Source organism: Mustela putorius, unplaced genomic scaffold (genome assembly GCF_011764305.1).
Source record: "Mustela putorius furo isolate JIRA1106 unplaced genomic scaffold, ASM1176430v1.1 tig00000281_pilon_pilon_pilon, whole genome shotgun sequence".
Classification (NCBI taxonomy): Eukaryota; Metazoa; Chordata; class Mammalia; order Carnivora; family Mustelidae; genus Mustela; species Mustela putorius.
Window position 1 is genome coordinate 24,074,878 of NW_025421343.1, and position 23,223 is coordinate 24,098,100.

The 23,223-nt window shown below is 40.2% G+C and overlaps 1 protein-coding gene across 1 annotated transcript in view; it reads left to right on the top strand.

Moving 5' to 3' along the window:
- The window catches only part of TTC27 (tetratricopeptide repeat domain 27), a 171,024-nt gene that overhangs the window by 107,248 nt on the left and 40,553 nt on the right, over positions 1 to 23,223 (top strand). Inside the window, exon 13 of the mRNA XM_045079240.1 lies at positions 8,061 to 8,288. Coding sequence (XP_044935175.1) covers positions 8,061 to 8,288 — 228 coding nt within the window. The remainder of the gene's footprint in view (positions 1 to 8,060; positions 8,289 to 23,223) is intronic.

A 23,223-nucleotide genomic window follows, 5' to 3' on the forward strand; every position in this document is an offset into this window, starting at 1 on the left:
ATCCTACCTTTCAGAAAGTGGCTGATTTTCTGTTACTAGAATTGCTGCTCTTCCTCTCTTTGATCTCTTGTTGAGTTTATAGGTGTTCAGAATGGTTTGATAACTATCTAGCTGAATTCCTGCGACCTGGTGTCATTTCAGTCCTGTACTCCTCTGCCATCATGCCCAGGAAGCTGCTCTTGTGTCTCTTAATTTCTTAAGGAAGCTACCCCATTTTGGCCCTTGAGATCCATGTTCCAGTGAATAGAATACCCAGGATTGATATTGTTTGGTAACAAGAGCTTGCATACCACTCACTCTCCGTGTTCCTCATTTTTGTAAGAGTTTAGATAGATACGAGTTGGTGAAGGAAGTACTGGGAATCCTCAGTAACTTAGCATTTTCAAATGTGAAGGTTTTCATGATTGTTATTTAATCTTTCACTTGTATATTTGTCTTTGCAAGGTTGCCAGCACTAGGTCTGTGTTGTATGTCTTTGGACATACAACATGATCTTTACAGTCTATATTACAGTGCAGTTAGAAGTAGAATAAATATTTGTAGAATGGTAGTTTTAGGTCATGCAGGTGTTTAAAGGATATGACTTGATGTTCTGAACCTTGGATCCTGTTTTTTGTATTGGATACCTGTGGAACATAGTACTTCCTTATAATCCATTTTATTTCTATAAGGTTGGTAGTAATTTCTCATCTTTCATTTCTGATCTTAGTAATTTCAGTTCAAAGAACCAACTTCTGGTTTATTTCTTTTTTTATTTACAATAATCTTTTTTATTTTCTTCCTTTAGCTTCTTTGGGTTGCGTTTACTTTTTTTTCCTAGTTTCTTATGGTGAAAGAGTAGATGATTGCTTTGTAATCTTTTTTCTTATTCAAAATAGGTATTTACAGCTATAATTTCCCTCTAAACACTGTTTTCACTGCATCCTGTAAGTTTTATCAGATTATGTTTTCATTTATCTCAATGTTTTTAATTTCCCAGTGATTTCTTTTTTGACCTATTAGTTATTTAGGACTATGTTATTTAATTGCCATGAATTTGTAAACTTACTAAATTTCTTTTAAAATTTATTTTTTATGCTCAGTTAGCCTTATAGTACATAATTAGTTTTTGATGTAGTGTTCAATGATTTATTAGTTCAGTGTAATACCCAGTGCTTATCTCAGTCGTGCCTTCCTCAACACCCATCCTAAATTTCCTTTTATTATTGATTTCTAATTTCATCCCATCATAGTTGGAGAAGATACTAAGTATGACTTAAGTCCTTTCAAATTCACTGAGTCTTGTCTACAGCCTAATATGTAGAATATCATGGAGAGTGTTCTGCTGCTGTTGGGTGGAATGTTCTTTAGAGGTCTTTTGGGCTTAGTTGGTTTATAACATTGTTCAAGTCTTCTATTTCTATCTTCTATATAACTATAATATCTGTTATCCAAATTTGGAAAGTCAAGTCTTCAAATATTATTGATGAATTGTGTATGTCTCCCTTTAGAGAAGTCAGTTTTTGCTTCATGTGATTTGGGTCTCATGGTTAGGTGAATGTCTACTTATAATTTTGTCTTCTTGATGGATAAATGTTTATCATTAAAATATACTTTCTTTGTCCTATTAACAATTTTAGTCTTAAGGTGAATTTTGTCTATTAATTTAGCCGCTCCAGCTCTCTTTTGGTTCCTGTGTACTTGACCTCCACTTCCTTCTTTCCTTTCTTCCTTCCTTCCTTCCTTTTCATCTCTTTTGTGTGTCTGAATCTAAAGTGTGTCTCTTGTAGAAAGCATTTGGTTAGATCATTTTTTTATCCTTTCTGCCAATTCCTGCCTTTGATTGTTGTACTTAATCCTTTTACATTTAATTTATTTACCGATAATGTAGAATGTATATTAGTCATTTTGTTATTTTCTATATGCCTTATGTCTTTTCTCTTTCCCTATTACTGCCTTCTTTTTGGTTAAATAGGTATTTTTTTTACTGTGTCATTTTAATTCTCTTGTCATTTTTACTTTTTTTTAAATTTTATTTTAAGATTTTAGTTTTAAGTAACTGAACTCACAACCCCAAGGTCAAGATTTGTCTTCTCTACTTACTGAGCCAGGCAGGTATCACTACTTTGTGTGTGTGTGTTTATGTTATTTTTTTAGTCCTTGTAAGAAGGATCAGAGGGATCATTTAAGATAGTATGTTTTTATTTTAAAATATTTTATTTATTTATTTGACAGAGAGAAATCACAAGTAGGCAGAGAGGCAGGCAGAGAGAGAGAGACAGAGGAGGAAGCAGGCTCCCTGCTGAGCAGAGAGCCCGATGCGGGACTCGATCCCAGGACCCTGAGATCATGACCTGAGCCAAAGGCAGCGGCTCAACCACTGAGCCACCCAGGCGCCCCAAGATAGTATGTTTTAAGTGCCTGTTAAGCCCATCATCTGGGAATCCTCAGTGAGTTTCTATTAATTGCTTTTTTTCTTATGTTATGGCCATACTTTCTTGCTTCTTTGCATATTTTTATAAATTGTTGTTGAAAATTGGACATTTTAAATAATATAATGTGACAACTCTGGAAATCAGTTTGTTATTGCTGTTTGTGATTTTTGTTTGTTTGTTTAGTGATATTTCTTGATTAATTCTGTAAAATCTATGTTCTTTGTCCTGTGCAGCCACTGAAGTCTCAGATTGGTTAGCTTAATGGTCAGCTAATGATTGGACAGAATATTCCTTGAATGCCAGAATCAACAGGTCTCCCAGTCTTTGCTGATGGGCTGTGTGTGTGTGTGTGTGTTGGGAGCATGCTTCTAACACTGAGGCAGGCAATCAACAGCCCTGTCTTAGCTTTCACTGACTTCTGGTGCGAAGCCTCTGAGTCAGCCTGAGGTGAGAGCTTACAGCTTTCTCAGGTCTTACCCTGAACATGTGCAGTACCCTACACATGCCTTCTGGATTCCCATGAATACGTTGGAGCCTTTCAAAGCCCTTAGGTACTCCTTACTTCCTTTTTCATTTTTAAGTTTTTTGGTAAGCCTGTTGTTTGTCCCACATTTTATTTACCACTTGAGACAGCTACAAAATTAACCCATTGTAATTGTTTTAGACAAAGGCTTTTCACTGTATGAACTCAGAGGTTTATCACTGGATAAACTCAGTCATAGACAACCTTGCAAGTGGATTCTTCTAAGCAACCACCAGCCAGGTCAGATAATGACAGTTCTTTGGAAATGAGACTTCAGAAGAGCTCTAATCCCACTCTTTAACCTCTGGTGGCCGCCAGGCCACCAATCACCACTATTGCCTGCTGTTGGTTCAAGGCTACTGCAGAGTTGGAGAAAATGGAATAGGAATGGTGCTAGTTAAAATTACACAAACTTGGTAATCTTACCAAGATATCAGCATTTTTTAGGGGGAGGGGTGGAATAAACATTGTCTGGATTATTTCAAGTTTTTGGTTGATTTCCAGGGTTATCAATGATCAATTCCAGGGTTACCAAAAAAGTTAATTCTAATACTCTTTGCCAGTCTTCTTGTTGCTTTTATGGAGTAGGGAATTTTCAGAGGTTCTTAGACCACCATTTTTGCTGATCCCCACCCGTGGAATATAGGAAAAGTATGGAACTTAAAATTAAGGTCCCATTTTTTCAACTTAGTATCTCTTTGTTTTGGAATGACCAGCTGACCAAGGAATATAAACTTCTATTTCTTTGTATTAAAAATGGGCATATTAATGTCTACCTCTCAGACTTACTCTATGATTGAGATAATACATTTAATGCATATTGGATAAAAATCAATATGTAAATCATTATCAGATGGGAGGACACATAAGGAGTGTAAAAGGCAAAAATGAGAAAAAAATTGTACCATTCAGATTTTGTTGATGGAAGCAGAGCCACTTTGAGTAGTTCGGGGATGTCATCAAGGGGCATATTAAAGGAATTAGATCTTATGCAGACACGGGGAGAGCTGGAGAACTGAAGCTCTGGAAGAGGGAGGAGAAGTTATCAGGGAAAGAAATCATTTCCCAGACCACACGAAGCACTGACATAGTGGCTAAGTCAGAACTCACTAGGGAATCAGAGAAGCTGAGGCCTTCCAGCCGTTGAAAGGGAAGCATGGAAGAGGAACTTGTGGAGAGATTTGTGGAAAGCTGTTGTCTATACGGAGCTGCCAGTCCTGTGGGTCCCCAGTGAAATGTCTGATGGTGGTCCTGGGACTGCTTTTGGTTGGCAGGGTCCACAATCAGAAGCATAGGCTGGATACATAGAGCAAAGGACAAGCTGGAATCCACAGGGCATCTTTTGCATCTTGTGTGACAACATAATTAACCACAACCACCTTCCAAGAGTAAAGGCTGTTGCTTTACTTCTGCCTTTCAGATCCCCAGCAAATTCCCCACTGACCAACTGTAATGCAAAGTCTAAAGGGGAAGGGATTTGGGGAATCATAGTTTCCAGCTGAAGCAAGTTGACATAGCTGTACATATGATTTACTAGGCCTACCATGGGATCTACTGACTCCCATAAACCCACTGACTCATCATGGTGATGTTCTGGGTCCCAGAGGAATAGCATTAACTAAGAACTTACCAATCCTGATAAGACAGGTGTTTCTTCTCCCTCAGGAAAGAATTACCTGGCAAATGTTAAAGTTTATGTCTTTGGGGATGACAAGAGAAGAATTAGTTTATATGATAGTCACATTATAGTGGGGTCCTTCTTCGTCAGTATTGGCCCCTCCCTCCCTCCTTCCTCCCTTCCTTCTTCCTTCCTTCTTTAATTTTTTAAAGAGGCTCTGACTCTGAAATCCCTCAAGGAGTTCTCTCCCAATTGGGTGAGAAACAGTGGTTTAGAATGGTGACTTGGGTCAGATGTCTGGTGTCCAAACCTAGATTTTTTTTTTTATTAATGTTATATAGATCAAGTTTGGACTTAGTTGGCTGTACATATAATTTGGTCCTAAGGCTTCTTGATCAGTCAGGCACCACCTAAGGTCCATTCTTGTTGCACTATTTTCATTATTACTCTGGCTGTGACTGTTGCAAGCAACTACACTCATCTTGCTTCCAGGGGTTAAGTGCTATCAGCTGTCTGTTACCTTGAATTCTGACAATCCTCACTGAGCTTAGGAAGCTCATTTCAACTGAGGAATCTTCAAGTTTTTCCCCCCAGCTTATACAGGGCATCTATATAGCACTTTTCAAAAATGCTTATACTCCATATACAATGTATTTCTCAAAGCCCAGATGAAAGGAGTATCCCCTGGGTCCTCTTGGAGGACATTGGGATGGGTGAACAGGTTGTAAATAATAAACTGACAACAGCCTTTGTTGGATTCTTTCCTCCACATCACACCAAGGAATTTCTGGCATCTCAGCTTAGTTTTGGCCAAATTTGAGTCCAGGTTTTAGTCTGGCAGTCAAGCAAATAATTTAGAACCATCTTCAGCTGCTTGAATTAGTCCTGTGAATCAGAAATTTCTGATGAGTACCTTAATTGCTTATAATCATGATCCACAATTTATCTATGGTCTATCCCCCTTAGAATCTCCTTTTCCCCATGATCCAAGATTTTCCCCTATAGAAAATAATAAAATCTTGTGGTTCTCTTCGTGTAAAAGTCTACTTACATGTATGGAGGTGGTAAGGGATGGAACGGGGAGGTATGAAGGGAATTGGCATTCTCTTGCAGGGTACCTCCCTGAGGTGCAGTAAGTCATTCTGTTGTCTTTAAGCAAAGTAGCACGAGTCTTAACAGATAGGGGAGGACTGCTTCACTGGTATTGGAAACTCAGTAGGGTTTGGAGATTTCTATTATCTGACTCATCCCCAATGTCCTTAGTTAAATTCTTAGGTCTTTGTCTTTCATGGTCGCTGGCCTCTTCTGACCAAGATGAAGGGAGTAGTACTAGAGTAACCCTCCTGTTTTAAACAATCATTGCAGTTACTATTGCTGCAAACCAAACCACTTCAAAACTTAGTGGCTGAAAACAACAGGAATCACTTCTCTTTCATTGTTTCTGTGGAACAGAAATTTAGGAAGGGCTTGACTGGGCCACTTGTGACATGAAAAAGGTGAGGTGATACAATGTTAACTCTAAATGAACTTTGACAAATTGAAGACGTGCATGATTAGCACCAGAGCAATCACCGAAAAATAACCAAATGCCTTTTATAGCTAAGGCAGTAGAGGGAGAAAAATGAATGGCTAAAACAATTGATTAACCCAACCAAATGCCTTAACTTGCACACAGATCTAGTGAAACTGACTTTGTCCTGTATTGTATCAGTCAGCAGTCATGCAGGAGCAATGTCTACATCAGAGTTTTGACTGTCCTAAGTTGGCAGGTACAAGGGAAAAGAAGTTCCTTTAGGAATCATAGACATTCCTTGGTTTTCTGACCTTGAGGATTTAAAATACTGAACATTGTTTCTTTTGTTGAGCTGTTCAGTGAACTTAGAAGCGGCCAGCTCACCTCACAATCTGGTAGCCTCAGGGTCCTATCACATAATTCACAGAAGCCTTACATTAGGTTGGTGCTTTATTCTGAGTTCCCCAGGTGATAATTTAAGAAATTCTTTTGTCGCTGGAATCATGGACTACCAGTGTTACACCCCCTAATGATCGCTGGCTCCTCATATCTTCAAATCCAACTAGATCAGATAGCTAGTCACAAATATTTGTTTTCTGCAGGGATAGCCTTCAGAATTTCTGGGAGGGTGTGGATATCAGGTTTCAATGCCATATCACCAGGAGAAATGCCTTCAACTACACTGTAAGATCATGTCAGCAAAAATCCTGCCGTGGCTGCAGTCTGGTACATGTAATTCGGTTGGATACTGTAGACGTATATGTAGATATACATGTGTTGGACACTTAGATGACCTTACAGAGTTATGGTTAAATACAGTAATAACTATTGTGTCATCTGTTATAGAGGAACTACAGGAATGTTATTTGAAAATGTCATGTGTATTTTGGCTATTTGGGATTTAGAACTCTTTTTCCTTGGAAACTGTTAAATAAAATCTGGTTCCCTTTTCAGACTAGGCCTAAAAAGCCTACATAACCCGTAACTCCTGCAGAAGTGCAGAGGAGCTAGCATCTCAAAGATCCTTTGAGAAGCACAACCACCTTTTTAAAAACTTTATTTAAATTTTAGTTAACGTACAGTGCAATATGCAACCATCTTTTAAAAAGACTTTGCAAAAATTGGACTGCTTAAGAATTCTAGCGGTGTGCAGCCTAAAGTGAATCAACTATATTAACTTTAAGATTGCCAGCTACGTAAATCACGAATCCTAAAGTATCATGTTAACTACAATAGAATGGCTTCCTGGCTGTCTTGGCATCTTTGGTGACTCCACTGCTGTTTATGGGAAGGTGTTTGTGTGTGAGGATGGAAAGCAGAGCTGCTAGCATGCTGTTGAAACTGATCAGAAACAAGGGGTAAAGGGCCGGCGGGGAGTGGAGTAGTAGGGGTAACAAGTCCAGAATTAGTTCAGCTGATGAGGTGGACCTCTGCGAGTCATACCCAAGCCTGTGCCATGTACTGAGGATGGTCTTTAATTCCTAAAGTGAGTGGACTGTCTGGAGCCCCTTATGATGGCAGTTTTTATCTTTGAGAAAAAGCAGGGACTATGAAGTTGTACGCACCTCCTTCTTTTATAAATGTTTCAGCAATCCCAGCCTCCCTGAGCATGCCATTTTAAGAAAGGAAAAACAAAACAAACAATAAATAAATAACATAAAAAAGGAAAAACCTATTTTTCATTGCTGTTGGGTAGAGGTGAACTCAAGAGGCTGCTCTCACCTCTCCTTGGTGCCTTTCTTTCTGGAGGATTCTGGAGAATTCCAGATGCCAGTAAAGCAGCATTCGCCTCTTCTTGTTCCTCTCTTTCACCTGTACCATAGTTGTTTTCTCTTATTCTGCCTCTGTCTCAGATGCAGGAAATAAGTGGGTCATCTCAAACTTTGAAAAGAAACATTTGGATCCTGTGGGATAAAGATGTATAATGTGCTTTAAAAAATAAATAGCCATTTGTCACTCTAAGCAGTTCAGTTATTTCTTCATTATTTCTAGGCAGAAGAAATCCTTAGGCAAGAGCTGGAGAAGAAAGAAACGCCGAGTTTATACTGCTTGCTCGGAGATGTCCTTCGAGACCAGTCTTGCTACGACCGGGCCTGGGAGCTGTCCCGCCACCGTAGCGCTCGGGCCCAGCGCTCCAAAGGCCTCCTTCATCTGCGGAACAAAGAGTTCAGAGAATGTGTGGAGTGCTTTGAGCGTTCGGTGAAGATCAACCCCATGCAGGTGAGACCGTTAGGAAAGCCCCATCTGCTCTGGGCACTTAGGTTTTTCTTTGCTTTGGTTTCTAACTGAACGAGTACCTGTTTCCTGCCCTCCTACCTAGTGAGCTTCGCTTTGCAGGCTGAGAAGGGAGCCTCTGCCGATCACTGTTTCATGCTCATCAGCGAAAACATTGGTCTTCTTTTAGATGCTTTCTGTTGTGTTTCTGTTATTGACTTACCTGTTTTATTTTGTTATTTCTTTCCTTTCACTGTCCTTAATACACATGCAGCTATGGTAGTTAGGTTCTGTTTCCAGCAGATATGTTAGGATGAAATGGATGGGAGTCTGAATTATAGTCCCTGTAGGACTGGGCAGGGGACTGTGGAAATCAATAATGGAAGCAAAACTCCTAGAAACAAGGTAACATCTAGAATGGATTATTGATCTTTTAAGATAAAGTCTATATATATACACATTTTTAAATGTTTAAAAAAATTTTTTGAGGTTTGAAAAAAATAGTACAAAAAGAGTCTGGATCTTTAAAATAAGTGACAAGACAGATCCACAGGAGAGGGCCTAATTTTGAGGGGGAAGAAATTAACCTTACTTCATGCTTAATGATATTCAGTTGGTAAAATGATTTTATTGTCAGAAATGATCGTTTTTTTAAACCATGCTTTCTTTATAACTGTTTTCCAATTTCACCAATCAAATGCACACATTACTGTCAACCGTGGGTCCGGACAGACATGCACACTGACTTGGTAGAATTCTGGTGAAAATACTACTTTGTAATCAGTTCCTCCTGTTTACTGAGGAGCTTACTATGACTCGGATACCTTGTTGAGCATTTTGTCAGTATTTGAACTTAAGACAGTCTGACCGCAGAGCCTGTGTGCTTTTTTTTTTTTTTTTTTTTTTTTTTTTTTTGGGAGGGGAAATTGTTGTAGAAAGAATAACAAAATTTATCATCTTCACCATGTCTCAGTGTACCGTCCCACAGCATGAAGTGCATTCCCATCGTTGTGCAAATTCTCCAGCATAATGCTGATGTTGTAGCGTGTGTCAGAATTTCCACTGTCATGGATATACCACCTTTAGTTTATCTGCTTTCGGTGGACCACTGGGTTGCTTCTGCCTCTTGGCTCTTATGAATAGGTGTGCTGCTATGAACAAGTGTGGGCAGAGATGATCATTTTTGAACTGGGTAGATTTGGGGGCATATCTTTTATATTGAAAAAAATTAGAAGTACATTTTTGAGCTACTTGCTTGCTTTCTTCACTCTGGGTAATGAATACAGTGAGAACCTCCGAAATCAGCCGGTTGTTAAGAAGTCTGGGGAAGAGATTATCAGCAGAATTAGATGATCAGCAGAAATTAACAGATGCATTCAGCAGTTAGGATGTTTCAAGTATACTGAGATTTGGCTTTCATGGACCTCTTGGTCTAACTTGGCGGTTGTCAGGTGGGGCGGATTTGGCCCTGCAGGGGCATTTGGCATTTTCTGACAGGGAGGTGAAGGAGTCTACTACTGCCATCTAGTGGTTGGAGTCCAGGGCTGCTGCTACACATCCCATAATGCACAGGAGAGCCCCCCAAGATAAGGAATTATCCGGCCTCAAATGCTCAAATGTCGGTAGTGCCAAGATTGACAAACCCTGTTCTCATTTGATTATCACTAGGCTTTTTTCATTTTTGGGGGGAGAGTAGAAAACAGAACTCAATATTGTGTTGTCAAAATTTTATTTTTACTTTTAGGAAAATTGTAGCCTATCCTTGTTTATCTTAGCACCCCTGCCTAAAATTTGCCCAACCACGGCTGCCCTAAGGAGTGAGAAAATAAACTCCCTCCCTTAGCCTCTGTAATCTAAGTCAAGTCAATGCCATGTTCCTCACAAACATGGATTATTCTCTCAAGCACACAGTCTCTTCCCAACAGACGCATTCACGGTTTCCTTGTTTTTCTCCTGCCTCACAGGCTCCTCCTTCTCAGTCTTGATAGGTTATTATGTTTAGTGCTTGGACTTTATCTCTGTCTACAGTCACTCCCTGGATTTCATCTGCTCCCATAGTTGGATACTGTCTGTACACTGATAACTCCCCAACGTGGGTTTCAGCCCCATTTTCTCTCCTGAACTCTAGACCCCTTAGTCTCCCCATGTGTCCCTCCAACTTAACATCTGGTGTCTGAGATGCTGTTCTACCCCTCCTCAAGACTTTTGTTCCCAAGGTCATCCCCATCCTAAATTACCCTGACTGGTCTTTCTGCCTCTGTCCTATTCCCATCTGCCTATTCTCAATGACCATCGAAGTGGATCCTTTCAAATGTAAGTCAGATTTGTCATTCCTCTGCTCCATTCCCCAGTGATATCAGCCCAACTCCCTGAAAGGCTGGCAGGCTTCTTCCAGCTGAACTCCTCTTATGCACCACCCACCTCCCTTTACCTCACATTAGCCTCTTTGTTCTTCCCTGAATATTCTAGGTGAGTTCCTGCGTCAGGGTTTTAGCACTTGCTCTCCCTTGTCCAGAACTTTCTTCCAGATATCTGCATATCTCACTCTATTGTCTCATTCAAGTTGTTGCTCAAATGTTACTTGTTCATAGGGGCCTTCCACGGTCATTCTATGTAAAATCACAGCCCACTTTCCACCCTGCCTTATACTCCTTCTTTTCCTGATTTTTCTCTAGAGCACTTAGCACTTTCTAACATTTTAACAGCTTACTTTGAAAAAAAACAAAACTCTATTTCTCCTTCCTGAGAATGTAAATCCTATGAAGGCAGAAGTTTTTAATTTGTATGGCTCGTTTATATTTTCCTGGTGCCTGTAACAGTGCCTAGCACGTATAGGATTCAGTAATTATTTGTTGAGTGAGCAAATGCATAATATCTTTAACCAGTTCGTCAATCAAATGTAGATACTAATTGTCTGCTGTGCACATAGTTGCGAGTCAGAGGATGAAACAGTAGCAGCAGATCACCAGAGAGGCTCATTTATACCCTCTAGTACAGTCTAGTGAAGCAAACATGAGCAAAACTAGCCAAGAGTACAAGGCATCAAAGAAATAGCAAGTGAGTTACTTGTAAAGCCCTAGTTACGTAGAGATCAAAGAGGTAGTAGAGATAGGATGGTAGATAGTGAAGATAGGATGTTGCATTTGGCTTTGGAGGGCAGTACTTGAATAGGTCAAGAGGAGGGCAGTGGTTGAGGGCATCCAGGTAGGTGGACAGTATGAGCAAAACCCTGGAAATAGGAAGATAAGGGTGTGTGTGTGTGTGTGTGTGTGTGTGTGTGTGTGTGTGTGTGTTGGGGGGAACAGAGGAGTTAGTGAATAGGCTAGTTTTGGAGAGTAAAAGGGAATATGGAGTTCCAGTGGGAAATCTGGATTGGAGCCAGATTATAAAAGGTCTTAAATGAGGCTAAGTTCTTTGGCTTTTTATTTGGCAGATTGGGAGCCACTGAAGGGCTGATATGTGTTTGGCTTTATTTTGAATGAAGGAATGTGGTTTGCATGGAGGTAAATTAGGCTTATTGTCCTGGCAACACTGAGGCCGTGAAAGATAACTGGATGTGGACAGGTTTGGGAGGCCAGCCCTACCCTAGCGCGATGGTTATCAGTGTGGCAGGGGCAAGAGGAAAACAGGATGGGTATGAGGGAATCTGCGAGGGAGGACTTGACAGGGCTTGATGGTCTCATTATATAATTTTGAATTAATTACTTAGCAAGACAAAGAAATGACAGTTGCTCAAAGCAGCGTCACAACACAAACAGATGTTATGCGAGGATATTTTGTAGTTTGTCATATGGATCCAATTGAGGCAGGCTGTGAGCCATGCCGAAGTATGCAGGTGTGTGAGGCTCCAGTTGTACAGAACTACTACAGGATGCAAACTTGGACTCCATAGACTTTAGAACCTGGGATCCAAGTTTGAACTATCTCTGGAGAAGGAACGCTCCTATATGCTGTTATCTCCATTAAGTCCTGGGACAGAAGGAAAATAGAACGGCATTAAAGAGAAGAAGGAATTTAAAGAAATATATTCTCTTCTTTCAGCCATTTCCAAACAGGTTTAATAACAAACTTGAGGCAAAATGACAGTGATGCTTGAATGGCTTTTGTGCATTGCGGTGATTTTCTGAAACCACATTGGTATAAAAATAGGAGTGTTTGGTTTTCTATCAGGGAGGGTCTGCAAAACCAAATGCTCTATCTTCGGTACATTTGTTAGAGAACCAGAAGACGTGTGTACCATTTCCAGTTGTGCTTTGAGATTGCCGACCATTGTTCACTCATACCTACGTGTTTCATTTTCCCAAGCGACTTCTGGAACGACTGAGATTCATCCTCGGACTTGAGTGTGTGGGCTGTTGGAAGCCAAAGAAAGTGGGAGGAAGTGATAACCAACCCCCTCACGCATGATCTGAGTCGCAGGACCAGGATTAAAACAGAAATCTTTGTGTCTCCTTATTATTCCCATTGTCCCCTACTCTTTTTTCTTTTTTTAAAGATTTTATTTATTTATTTGACACAGAGAGAGAGAGAGATCACAAGTAGGAAGAGGCAGGCAGAGAGAGAGGGGGAAGCAGGCTCTCCGCTGAGCAGAGAGCCCAATGCGGGGCTCAATCCCAGGACCTCAAGATCATGACCTGAGCTAAAGATAGAGGCTTAACCCACTGAGCCACCTAGGCACCCCCCCCAATATCCCCTACTCTTAAGTAAGAAGTGAAAGCAAGGAAATTGCTCAGATATCAAACCAGTATGTGTAGCTCTGAAAAAGGAAAATACAGCTTATTATTTTTTCTCAGTACCAACACTGTATTCCTTTTCTCTTGTCAGCCCCTCCCCAGTACATGTACCCTCTACCCCCCATTTATTTTCCTGAACTCTCCTCCTCACTGAGCTGGTCACCCACCTCTGTAAGGTCATATGATATTACTGTAGTGACTACATCCAGAGACACATGTAGGCAGAACAGCTGGAGTGGAGAGGAGGCGGGGGGTCGCCAAGGACTGATGGGGTCAGGGAAGGCCCAGCTGGCCATGGGGCAGGAGTTAGCTCAAGTGTGCCCCAAATGGTGGAAGGTAGGTTGATGTTCAGAAGGGGACCTGACTTCCCAGGGAGGAGAGCATGAAGAAAGCCATGGGTTTGAGTGTTCGTTAAACATAAATGGCCACTTTATGCTTGTTATCCTAGTAACTGATCTTGTTTAGCGTTTGTCTCAAGATTTTTCATTTCTAAATGAAGTAATAATTGTTGCACAAAAAGCCGCTGGAGTGGATTTTCACAGACATCTACTTTGTACTTCCATCTTCTGCCATAATCTCATCTAGTATTAATTATATTTGAGGCCTTGCTAAGATCTGAACAATGACTAGTAACAGCCTGTCTGTTTCTTTCCTACCCTTTCCCGACATGGCTTGCTGACATTACCCTTTTAAGGACTGTGTGCGGGGTGCTTGCTGGTACAACCTACTTTGCTTGCTCACAGGTGCTGAGAACCGACACCTTCTTCGGGTTTGGGTGGTGGTCGGAGAAATACTGGAGCCAATGTCTTCGTAAGCTCCCTGGTATACATCAGACATATGTGCCAAGCCGCGGCCCCCATGAAGCATGACGTTGCCTGGCTACCAGTTGGCAGGATTAGTGGGAAGTGTGGGGAATCAGAGGCTAGACGTATGGGGAGCAGAGCAGAGCAGGCCTGCCATAAATAAAGTGCATGGGGAACAGTCTGAATTCTCTTGCTGCCGTGGTTTGATCACTTATCATATGGCCTCAATATACCATTATTTTTGTATTATGTGGCTTGGTAACTTTTTATATAGTTTATAATAAACCCTTTGGCAGCATTCACCTTCAAAAACCAAACAAACCAAAAAAGTGTGTTTTTGGAGGACAGTAGGAACTCAGTTCTCATTTGCCAAGAGAGCTAATGAGCCTGCACAAAATGTAGTTGTCATGTACCCTCCTCCACCTCAGGGGCTATGGTGGCATCACTGACAACGTGAAAACCATAAGACCTAAGTCTATTGAAGAAACATTAACATTTACGTCTAAAGTTAGTACTTTTTTTTTTTTTAAAAGTTGATGAGTCCAAAGTTGATGAGTTAATATGTGGCTATAGGAGATGCATTTTCATGTCCTTCTGTGAGGCTTGACTTTTTATCCAGAGCAGATGAAAAATGAGCACAAATGTACGTCTATGAAAAGTTGAGATCTTAGGTGTTAATGTGCTAGCTCGTTTCGTAGAACTAGTTCAGTACCAGTTGAATTCATTAGTTTACTATCAGTGACAGCATACGCTTCAAAAAGAAAAGTCATTAATTCCGTTCACATAATGCTTTAATTTCTTCCATCCAGTTAGTGGATTCAAAGTAAAATTCTTGGAAATTCATTCTCTTAAAGGTGAAACATCTGACATTATTCTGAATGCTGTTGTAAATTCAGTTCACAAGTTAATGTAACAGATTAAAGTACTACTTTTTTAGTGGCGATAATAAGGTTATAAATTTTGGTGAAGCAAAGCAACATGGTAAAAAGAATGTTCTTTCTGAATTAAGAAAACCTGTGGAACATGAATATACTTGGATTTGGCTGTAGTGGTAGACATGATGTGGTCCAAACCGGCTTCTACTAATGGATATAAAAACTGGCTGTTGTCATTTACAAATATTTTCATGTACACAGTTTGGAAATTATAAGATTCTTGTGACACATCTGATGTTGAATTAAAATTTCTATAGTGTGGCAGTATATACTTTTCTGTTTCTTCGCATCAAGTGGACTTTAAAAATGTTTGAGTTTTTGAAGAATTATTTTACAGGTGTCCTACAATGATATGAACTTTTAAGAAAAAGAGTTTTTTGCATTTTGGCTGTATTGTTTTCATAATCAATTGGAAATCTTTATGTAGTCAATTAATGAAGTTCCAAAAACTTCAGCTTTTTTAAAAACAGTTGTAAGCAAATTGTAATTTATTTATTTATTTTTACAAATTGCAATTATTAAAGGCAACACTTTCAAACAGGAAGACATTGAAATTTTCCATAAAAAAGAATAGTGGGAGCTCAGGGTTTAATTTCAAAATGTAAAGTTACAATTTTGCATATCTTTCTGTATCAGTCTGCTAGGGCTGCCATAACAAAATACTACAGATTAGGTGGTTTGAAATGACAAACTTATTTTCTCACAGTTCTGGAAGATAACAGTCCAAGATCAGGGTGCCTTCAGGGTTGACTTCTAGTGAGGTCTCTCTTCCTGGCTTTTGGATAACAAGGCTTTTTCCTCTGTGTGCTTGTAGTTCTCTTCTTATGAGGACACCAAAAGTCTTAACCAGATTAGGGCCCCACTTCTATGACGTCATTTAATTTTAATTATTTCCTTAAAGGTCCTATTTCCAAGCATAGTCACACTGGGGGTTGAGTATCAACATTTTGAATTTTGGGAGTTTAATTCAGTTTATAACATCCACTTAGGAGGAATCTTTTCTTTGTAACCTTTTATTAAGCAAATTTCAACTATATAAAGTATAAAATAGCAGAGAGACTACTATAGTGAGCCCCCTTCCCATATGCATAAACAGGCTTCAACAATTATTTACTTATGGCTGATTTTATTTCATCAATATTTCCCTAAATCTACCCCATATTATTTTGAAACAAATCAGTATATCAAAGCATTTAATTTTTTTAAAAATATTTTATTTATTTATTTAGCAGAGACACAGTGAGAGGGGCAACAGAAGGAGGGAGAGTGGGAGAGGGAGAAGCAGGCTTGCCGCTTAGCAGGGAGCCCCATGCGGGGCTCGATTCGAGGACCCTGGGATCATGACATGAGCCAAAGGCAGCCGCTTAAGGACTGAGCCACCCAGGTGCCCCTCAAAGCATATACTTTTTAAATGTTTGAGTATGTATCTCTGAAGAAATAACTTTAGAAAATAACCATAATGAGGTTCCTGGGTGGCTCAGTTGGTTAAGCATCTGCCTTCAGCTGAGGTCATGATCTCGGGGTCCTGGGACTAAACCCCACCAGGCTCCCTGATCAGTGGGGAGCCTGCTTCTCCCTCTTACACTGCTGTTCCCCTCTGCTCATGCACTCTCTCTCAAATAAATAAATAATCTTTTTTTAAAAAAAAGTAATCATAATACCATTGTATTTAAAATATCAATAATAATTTGTAGGAAACTTTTTTGTTTTTTTTAGGAGAAGGAGTGGAGAGGGGTAGAGGGGAGGGAGAGAGAGAGAATCTCAAGCAGACTCCATGCCCAGCACTGAGTTGGATGCCGGACTTAATCCCACAATCCTGAGATCCTGACCTGAGCCAAAAATCAGAAGAGTTGGACGCAGCCAACTGAGCCACCCAGGTGCCCCTGCAGGAAACTTTTATTGAGGTTTTGATTTTAATTCAATAAATTTATATTCTATATTAGAATTAGGCCTATAACTTAGCAGTCTCTAGATCTGGTGAAACTTAACAAAGAATCACAAATAGAGACAACTTATTTGATGAATTTTGTCTTATTAAAAATATTTGTTCAGGGTGCCTAGGTGGCTCAGTTGGGTTAGGTATCTGACTGTTGATATTAGTTCAAGATCTTAGGTCTTTTTTTTAAGATTTTATTTATTTGACAGACAGAGATCACAAGTAGGCAGAGAGGCAGGCAGAGAGAGAGGAGGAAGCAGGCTCCCCACTGAGCAGAGAGCCCAATGTGGGGCTTGATCCCAAGACCCTGGGATCATGACCTGAGCTGAAGGCAAAGGCTTTAACCCACTGAGTCACCCAGGTGCCCCAAGATCTTAGGTCTTGATCTCAGGGTCCTACTTAAAAAAAAAAAAAAATTGAACAAAGCCCTTTAAACAGAGGCCAAAAGATAATTCCTAAGAAAAATACTTAAAAGTTTCAGTATTAATAAGATCAGTATTATGAATAGCCTCTTAGCAGCAGGTTCTCTGAGTTTACTAGTTATTTCAGTGCATTAAAATTTTTTCCAGCTTTATTGAAATATAATTGGCATATTACACGATGTAAATTGAAGGTATACAATGTGATTGATACTTGTATATATTGCAAAATGCTTATCACTGTAGCATTAGTTAAATACCTCTGTCACCTTACATAATTACCTGTGTGTATGTATGTCTGTGTGTGTTGATAATATTTAAAATCTATTCTCTTGGAAACTTTCAAGCATATGATACAGTATTGCTAACTATAATCACCATGCTAAAATGTTAGAACTCCGGAATTTACTCAACTTATAACTGAAAGCCTGTCCCCTTCGACCAGCATCTCCCCATCTCCCCTACCCTCTCAGCTCCTGGCAGCCATCAGTTTCTTCAGCTAAAGAGTTCAGTTGTTTTAGATTCCACATACAAGTGAGAACATAGAGTCATTTGTCCTTCTCTGTCTGACTTACTTCATGTAGCATAATGTCCTCAGAGTGCATCCACGTTGGCACAAAAGGCAGGATTTCCTTCTTCTTTATGGCTGGATAACATTCTGCGTATGTGCGCGTGCAGGTTTGTGTGTCCACGTTTTCTTTATCCATCCATCCATTCGCAGGCAATTAGATTGTTTACATGCCTTGGCTATTATGAATAATAGTGCAGTGAAGGTGAGGGGGCAGATACCTCTCTAAGTCCTGATTTCAGTTCCCTCAGATAGATACCCCAAAGTGGAATTTGCTGGGTCATATAGTAGTTCTATTTTTAACTTTTCCTCACTATATTTAGAAAGAATATTTTCTCAACTAAAATTATTATGATCTACAGACAAGAGTGAGTCAAAAGTTTTAGTAATATTAAATGTATTAATAACAATACATTTATTTATAATTTATTATAATATGTTAATAATTATATAATATATATTATATAATTATTTATAATAATAAATAATGACAATTAACAATGAAAAATGTTGGAGTAGAGAGGTACTTTTATGAGAAAATTCTAAGTGCTAAGATCGTATCAAAAACAGGAATTAACCAGAAAAACAACAGTGATAACGATACTAGATTAGATATGATTAAGAAAATGATTAAAGTTTATGAATATCTACTAACAAAATTTCAGTGATTTTAATTATGTAATATATTACAGAAATGTGCAAATGTATAGCTTGATTAAGTTCCTTTTGTTATATCTAAATTTCAGGTAATCAGCATTTAAATATTTTTGCCTTAAGATATTTTTATTTTTCATTTTGAATAGAACCTTCTCAAAATTCCCCTGATACAATAAAACCAATTTTGTTGCTCAGCAATTTGTTGGTCAATAAATAAAGCCTTTTTAAAGATATGTAACTTTAATTATTTTCTAATGCTCTGTTTCATTTTCAAAAATGTTGCAGTTTGGACAGTATATTACATGGTTGCCTAACTTAGCATTATCGAGAACCTACCACATACAGACACGGATGTGGGAATGAATTCAGCTGTGTCATCCTGTCTGTCAGTGGAGAGTGGAGAGTCTCCACCAGGGAGTGATATGGCTAGAACTAGACTGTGAAGGGACCTACATGCCCCTCTTCAGGATTATCTAACCCTGTAGATGTGGAAGTCTGTTGTGGTTTTGAATAAAAGAGTGATAGGACAAAAATAGGATTATAGGAAGTTTAAATAAAGAATGAATGTTACGGGGCGCCTGGGTGGCTCAGTGGGTTAAGCCGCTGCCTTCGGCTCAGGTCATGATCTCAGGGTCCTGGGATCGAGTCCCGCATCGGGCTCTCTGCTCAGCAGGGAGCCTGCTTCCTTCTCTCTCTCTCTGCCTGCCTCTCAGTGTACTTGTAATTTCTCTCTGTCAAATAAATAAATAAAATCTTTAAAAAAAAAAAAAAAAAAAAAGAATGAATGTTACGGATGAGTGGGCAGATAGAACAGGTTGAAGCCTCCTTACAAGGGGAAGTCTCCTGGGACTTAATCGTTTGGACTGGCAGGATAGAGGGAGAGCTGGAATACGAGAGGACGCCAGTTTTCTCACTTGTTTGATGAAAAAGGAAGATGTCCCTGTTGATAAAATATAGAGATTTCAGAAGAAGGAAAAATATCTTTTACAGGAGGTGATGTGATTTTGGATATTGACTATGAAGGCATGTTGCTGCATCTAAGCAGAGATGGCTGATCGTTCATTGGACATAAGAGACTGAGCCCAGTAGGAAGGCCAGAATTGAGCTTGCAGATTTGGGGCTTTTTTTTTGTGGAAGTAAGATAAAGCCATGCAAGTGAATAAATTCTTTTTTTTTTTTTTAAGATTTTATTTATTTATTTGACAGAGAGAGATCACAAGTAGGTAGAGAGGCAGGCAGAGAGAGAGAGAGAGAGGGAAGCAGGCTCCTGCTGAGCAGAGAGCCCGAAGCGGGACTCGATCCCAGGACCCCGAGATCATGACCTGAGCCAAAGGCAGCGGCTTAATCCGCTGAGCCACCCAGGTGCCCCGTGAATAAATTCTTTACACAAAATCTTGGAAGAGAACACTGAGCAAAATCCTGATCTTTGAGCAGCAGTTGGAGGAAGGTAGAAGAAATAGCACCAGTGAAAAAAGATTCAAACAAAATACACCATTTGAACAAAATATACCCCTCTTGGTCAGAGGACTAGGGATTCATGGGAACTAAAGGAAAAAGTGTTAGTGAGTAATGTCACATTGTAGTGATGAAGTCCAGAGAGGGCCAAGAAGAGGTCATTGGATTGGAGCTCACTAATGACCTTCAGAGCCAGCTTCAGAAGGTTTAGAGTGGGTGGCACGTGAGGAGAAGGATATAGCATGGGTAGACTGTTCATACTGGGAGCATGTCGAAGAGATAAGAGTCAAAATGTCATGTACAAGGGCAGACGAAGCAGGTAAATCTTTGCAGGATACTGGAGACCTTTACATGGTTGAGGGCAGTGGATAAAGGAGAAAGTGAATCCAGCGGGTGGAGAGAGTGAAAGTTATATAGACAGGGAAGGGTAACTAGGGAAGATCATTCTAAGGAAGAGTGAAATGAGCAGAAGAGATGAAGGTATTGGCCCTAGAAAAGGAATAATGTTTCTAATGACCCTGGAAGGAATATGAGAGCATTACTATTATCATAGCAATTTCTATGAACCGTCTTCTGTAGTCAAAGCTGGAATGTAAGAGTAAACCATTTTGAGAGATTGAGGAGGCTACGGAAGAACTGTGTTAAGACATGGCCTCTTGCCCTCCTGTGGTTTCTATGGGCTAAATGAGGAGAGGAGGCAGAAATAACTTTGTATGTGACCAGGGAGTAGAGTAAATAGACAGCATGCTTCATGCTTTGGACGCCTAGTGATGGCAGTATGAATGGGGATGTGAAGGCCTCATGCAGATGTTCTTTTCTTTTTTTTTTTTTTTTTAAGGTTTTAGTTATTTGGCAGAGAGAGACACAGCAAGAGAGGGAACACAAGCAGGGGGAGTGGGGGAGGGAGAAGCAGGCCTCCTACAGAGCAAGGAGCCCGATGTGGGGCTTGTTCCCAGGACCCTGGGATCATGACCTGAGCTGAAGGCATTCCCTTAACGACCAAGCCACCCAGGTGCCCCGCTGCAGATGTTCTGAACTGGGAAGAATGGTTGGGATTTGGATGGGAGGCAAAGTTGGAAAAACATGTTTCAGGAAAGGAGACTAGCAGATGCAAAAACTGGCCGTGGAGCCAACAAAGATTTCTTGACAACTATTGGTTTTCACTGTTTATTTTTTATTCAGTTGTAATGGTGATGATGATGATGATAGCAGCTAAATACTGGGTGTTTACTAGGTGCCAGGTACTAGTCTAAGCATTTGCATGTGTTTTTAATCCTCACTACAATCCTTGAGGTACTTACTATTTTTACTCTCATTTAACACATAAGGAAACAGAAGGTTAAGTAATTTGCACCAGTTCCCACAGCTTATGACGGGTGGAGCTAGGATTTGAACCTGGACTTTGTGGTTCCAGAGCGCCGACTCTTAAGCTCTTTCCTCTTGTCTGTAGAGGACATTGTCTTATGTTAGGAAGTAATGGTGAATTTGGTTGAGGTCTGGTTAGAAGTTACGAGGGGCACCTACGTGGCTCAGTAATTTAAGTGTCCAACTCTTGGTTTTCACTCAGGTCACGGTGTCAGGGTCGTGAGATCAAGCCCCTCATTGGGCCCTACGCTCAGCACAGTCTGCTTGAGATTCTCCCCCTCTGCCCCTTCCCCATTCATGAGCTGGCTCTCTCTCTCTCTAATTTAAGAAATAAATAAAAATCTTAAAAATAAATAAAACCTAAAGTTAAATAAATAAATAAAGTCTTTAAAAAAGAAGTTATGGAAAGGTTTGAACACAAAACTGTCATTTGAATTATTTTCTTCCTTTCATGAAGAACCACTGGGGTTTTCATCAGGAGCAAAGAGAGGTTCTAACTTGGTTGTTTTGGAATGATCCAGCACATAGCCTTGAGTGTCTCTGCAAGGCTGTGGAACTTTAGAGGGTCTGAGGCAGCCCTTCCAGCCCATGCTATACAGAAGGCTCCATATGTGACACAAGACTCTGGCAGCATTGATAATTATCTTTGGAATTTTGTTCGTCCTTGATCTGTAGCGGTCCATTTTTGACATTATCAAAAGTTTTTGAAAGAAAATGTTTTTATTGGAAATGGGGTTAAAAGAGTTCCTTTTGTGAACTGGTATTAGCTCTGGTGGAACGAGTCGAGGAATTGAAGCTTACATTCCAATGGAGAAGACAGAATGAACATATGTGAGTAATATGTAGAGAAAAAAGAGATTCTTTCCTTTTTGTTCTTCCTTTTTCATATTGGTAAGCAATAAAAAATGAACCTCTTAAAGTCTCACTTGCGTAACTGCCAGGAAACACGAGCGCTGCGGTGAACATCTGGGTGGTAGCTGTGACTCCCAGGGCAGCAGGGAGGCCGGGAGCCTTGGCGCCCGAACCTAATTCTGAATTCTGGTGGCCACAAAGAACGGACTGTAGGTCGGCCACCTCATCTTTCTGAGCTTCAGTTTCCTTACTTGTAAAGTGGAGATTATAATACCTGTCTCCGTGTGCCACAGGGGACATTCGAGCCTATGTATGTGCAGTGTCTAGATATTTCCAGGCCCATAGTTCTCAGGCATGGATGGTACATCATGGACTTTCTCTCTCGCCTCCTTGTTGCCGTGCGGTAATAGCAGTGGAAGGAAATCAGCGTTGCCCCATTATCTGTAGCCTAGAAAAAGGGAGATACACCCAGCAGGAGAGTCTCATGTTCAGATGACACGTGAATGCTTGAACTACCTCACGTTGCGAATTCTCTGGAATGAGTGGGCAAATACCGGTGGTAACCAAATCGAGGGGAGGAGTAAGAGCAGGGCACTGAACAAGGAATAGCCTGTCTAGTAAAAAGAAAAAAAGTCTGTGCAAAGTTTATTTGGTTCCATAGTTTAAACAAGACACTGCAATAGAGGACGCTTTTCCTTTAGAGAGAAAGAGAAGCTCAAAGCTGAGGACGTGTGTTTCCTTAGGAAGGAGAACTGCCTATTCAGTATATGAGAAATTTGGTTATAAAAGAATTTGAGAAGAATATGAGCCCCAGGCATCACTTCAGGAAAAGCTGTCACCCAAGAACATTGGTATCGCTCTTGGATTTGTCTTGGGTCATTTCCTGTTTAAGGAAACCACATTCAACCACTTATCTGCATTCGGGGTCATGGGAATGAGTCAGGGACGTGAGAGGAGGCGATGGGGAGTGCAGCGCGGCCTTGAGGATTGCTTCTAACGTGTTGACCGTTACACGTGACAGCTGAACAATTCGGTCAGTCCAGTGAGGAAAACTAGCAAAAGTGTGAGGCTGCTGACCATTCGTTCTGCAGAAATCTTGAGGAGGAAGGAAATTTGAGTAATAGACTCATCATTTAAGAAAGAAAATTGTAATATACAAGCAAATGGTACCTATTGTAGATGTGCTTTAAGACTCTTGTAAAAAAATTAACTTTTTAA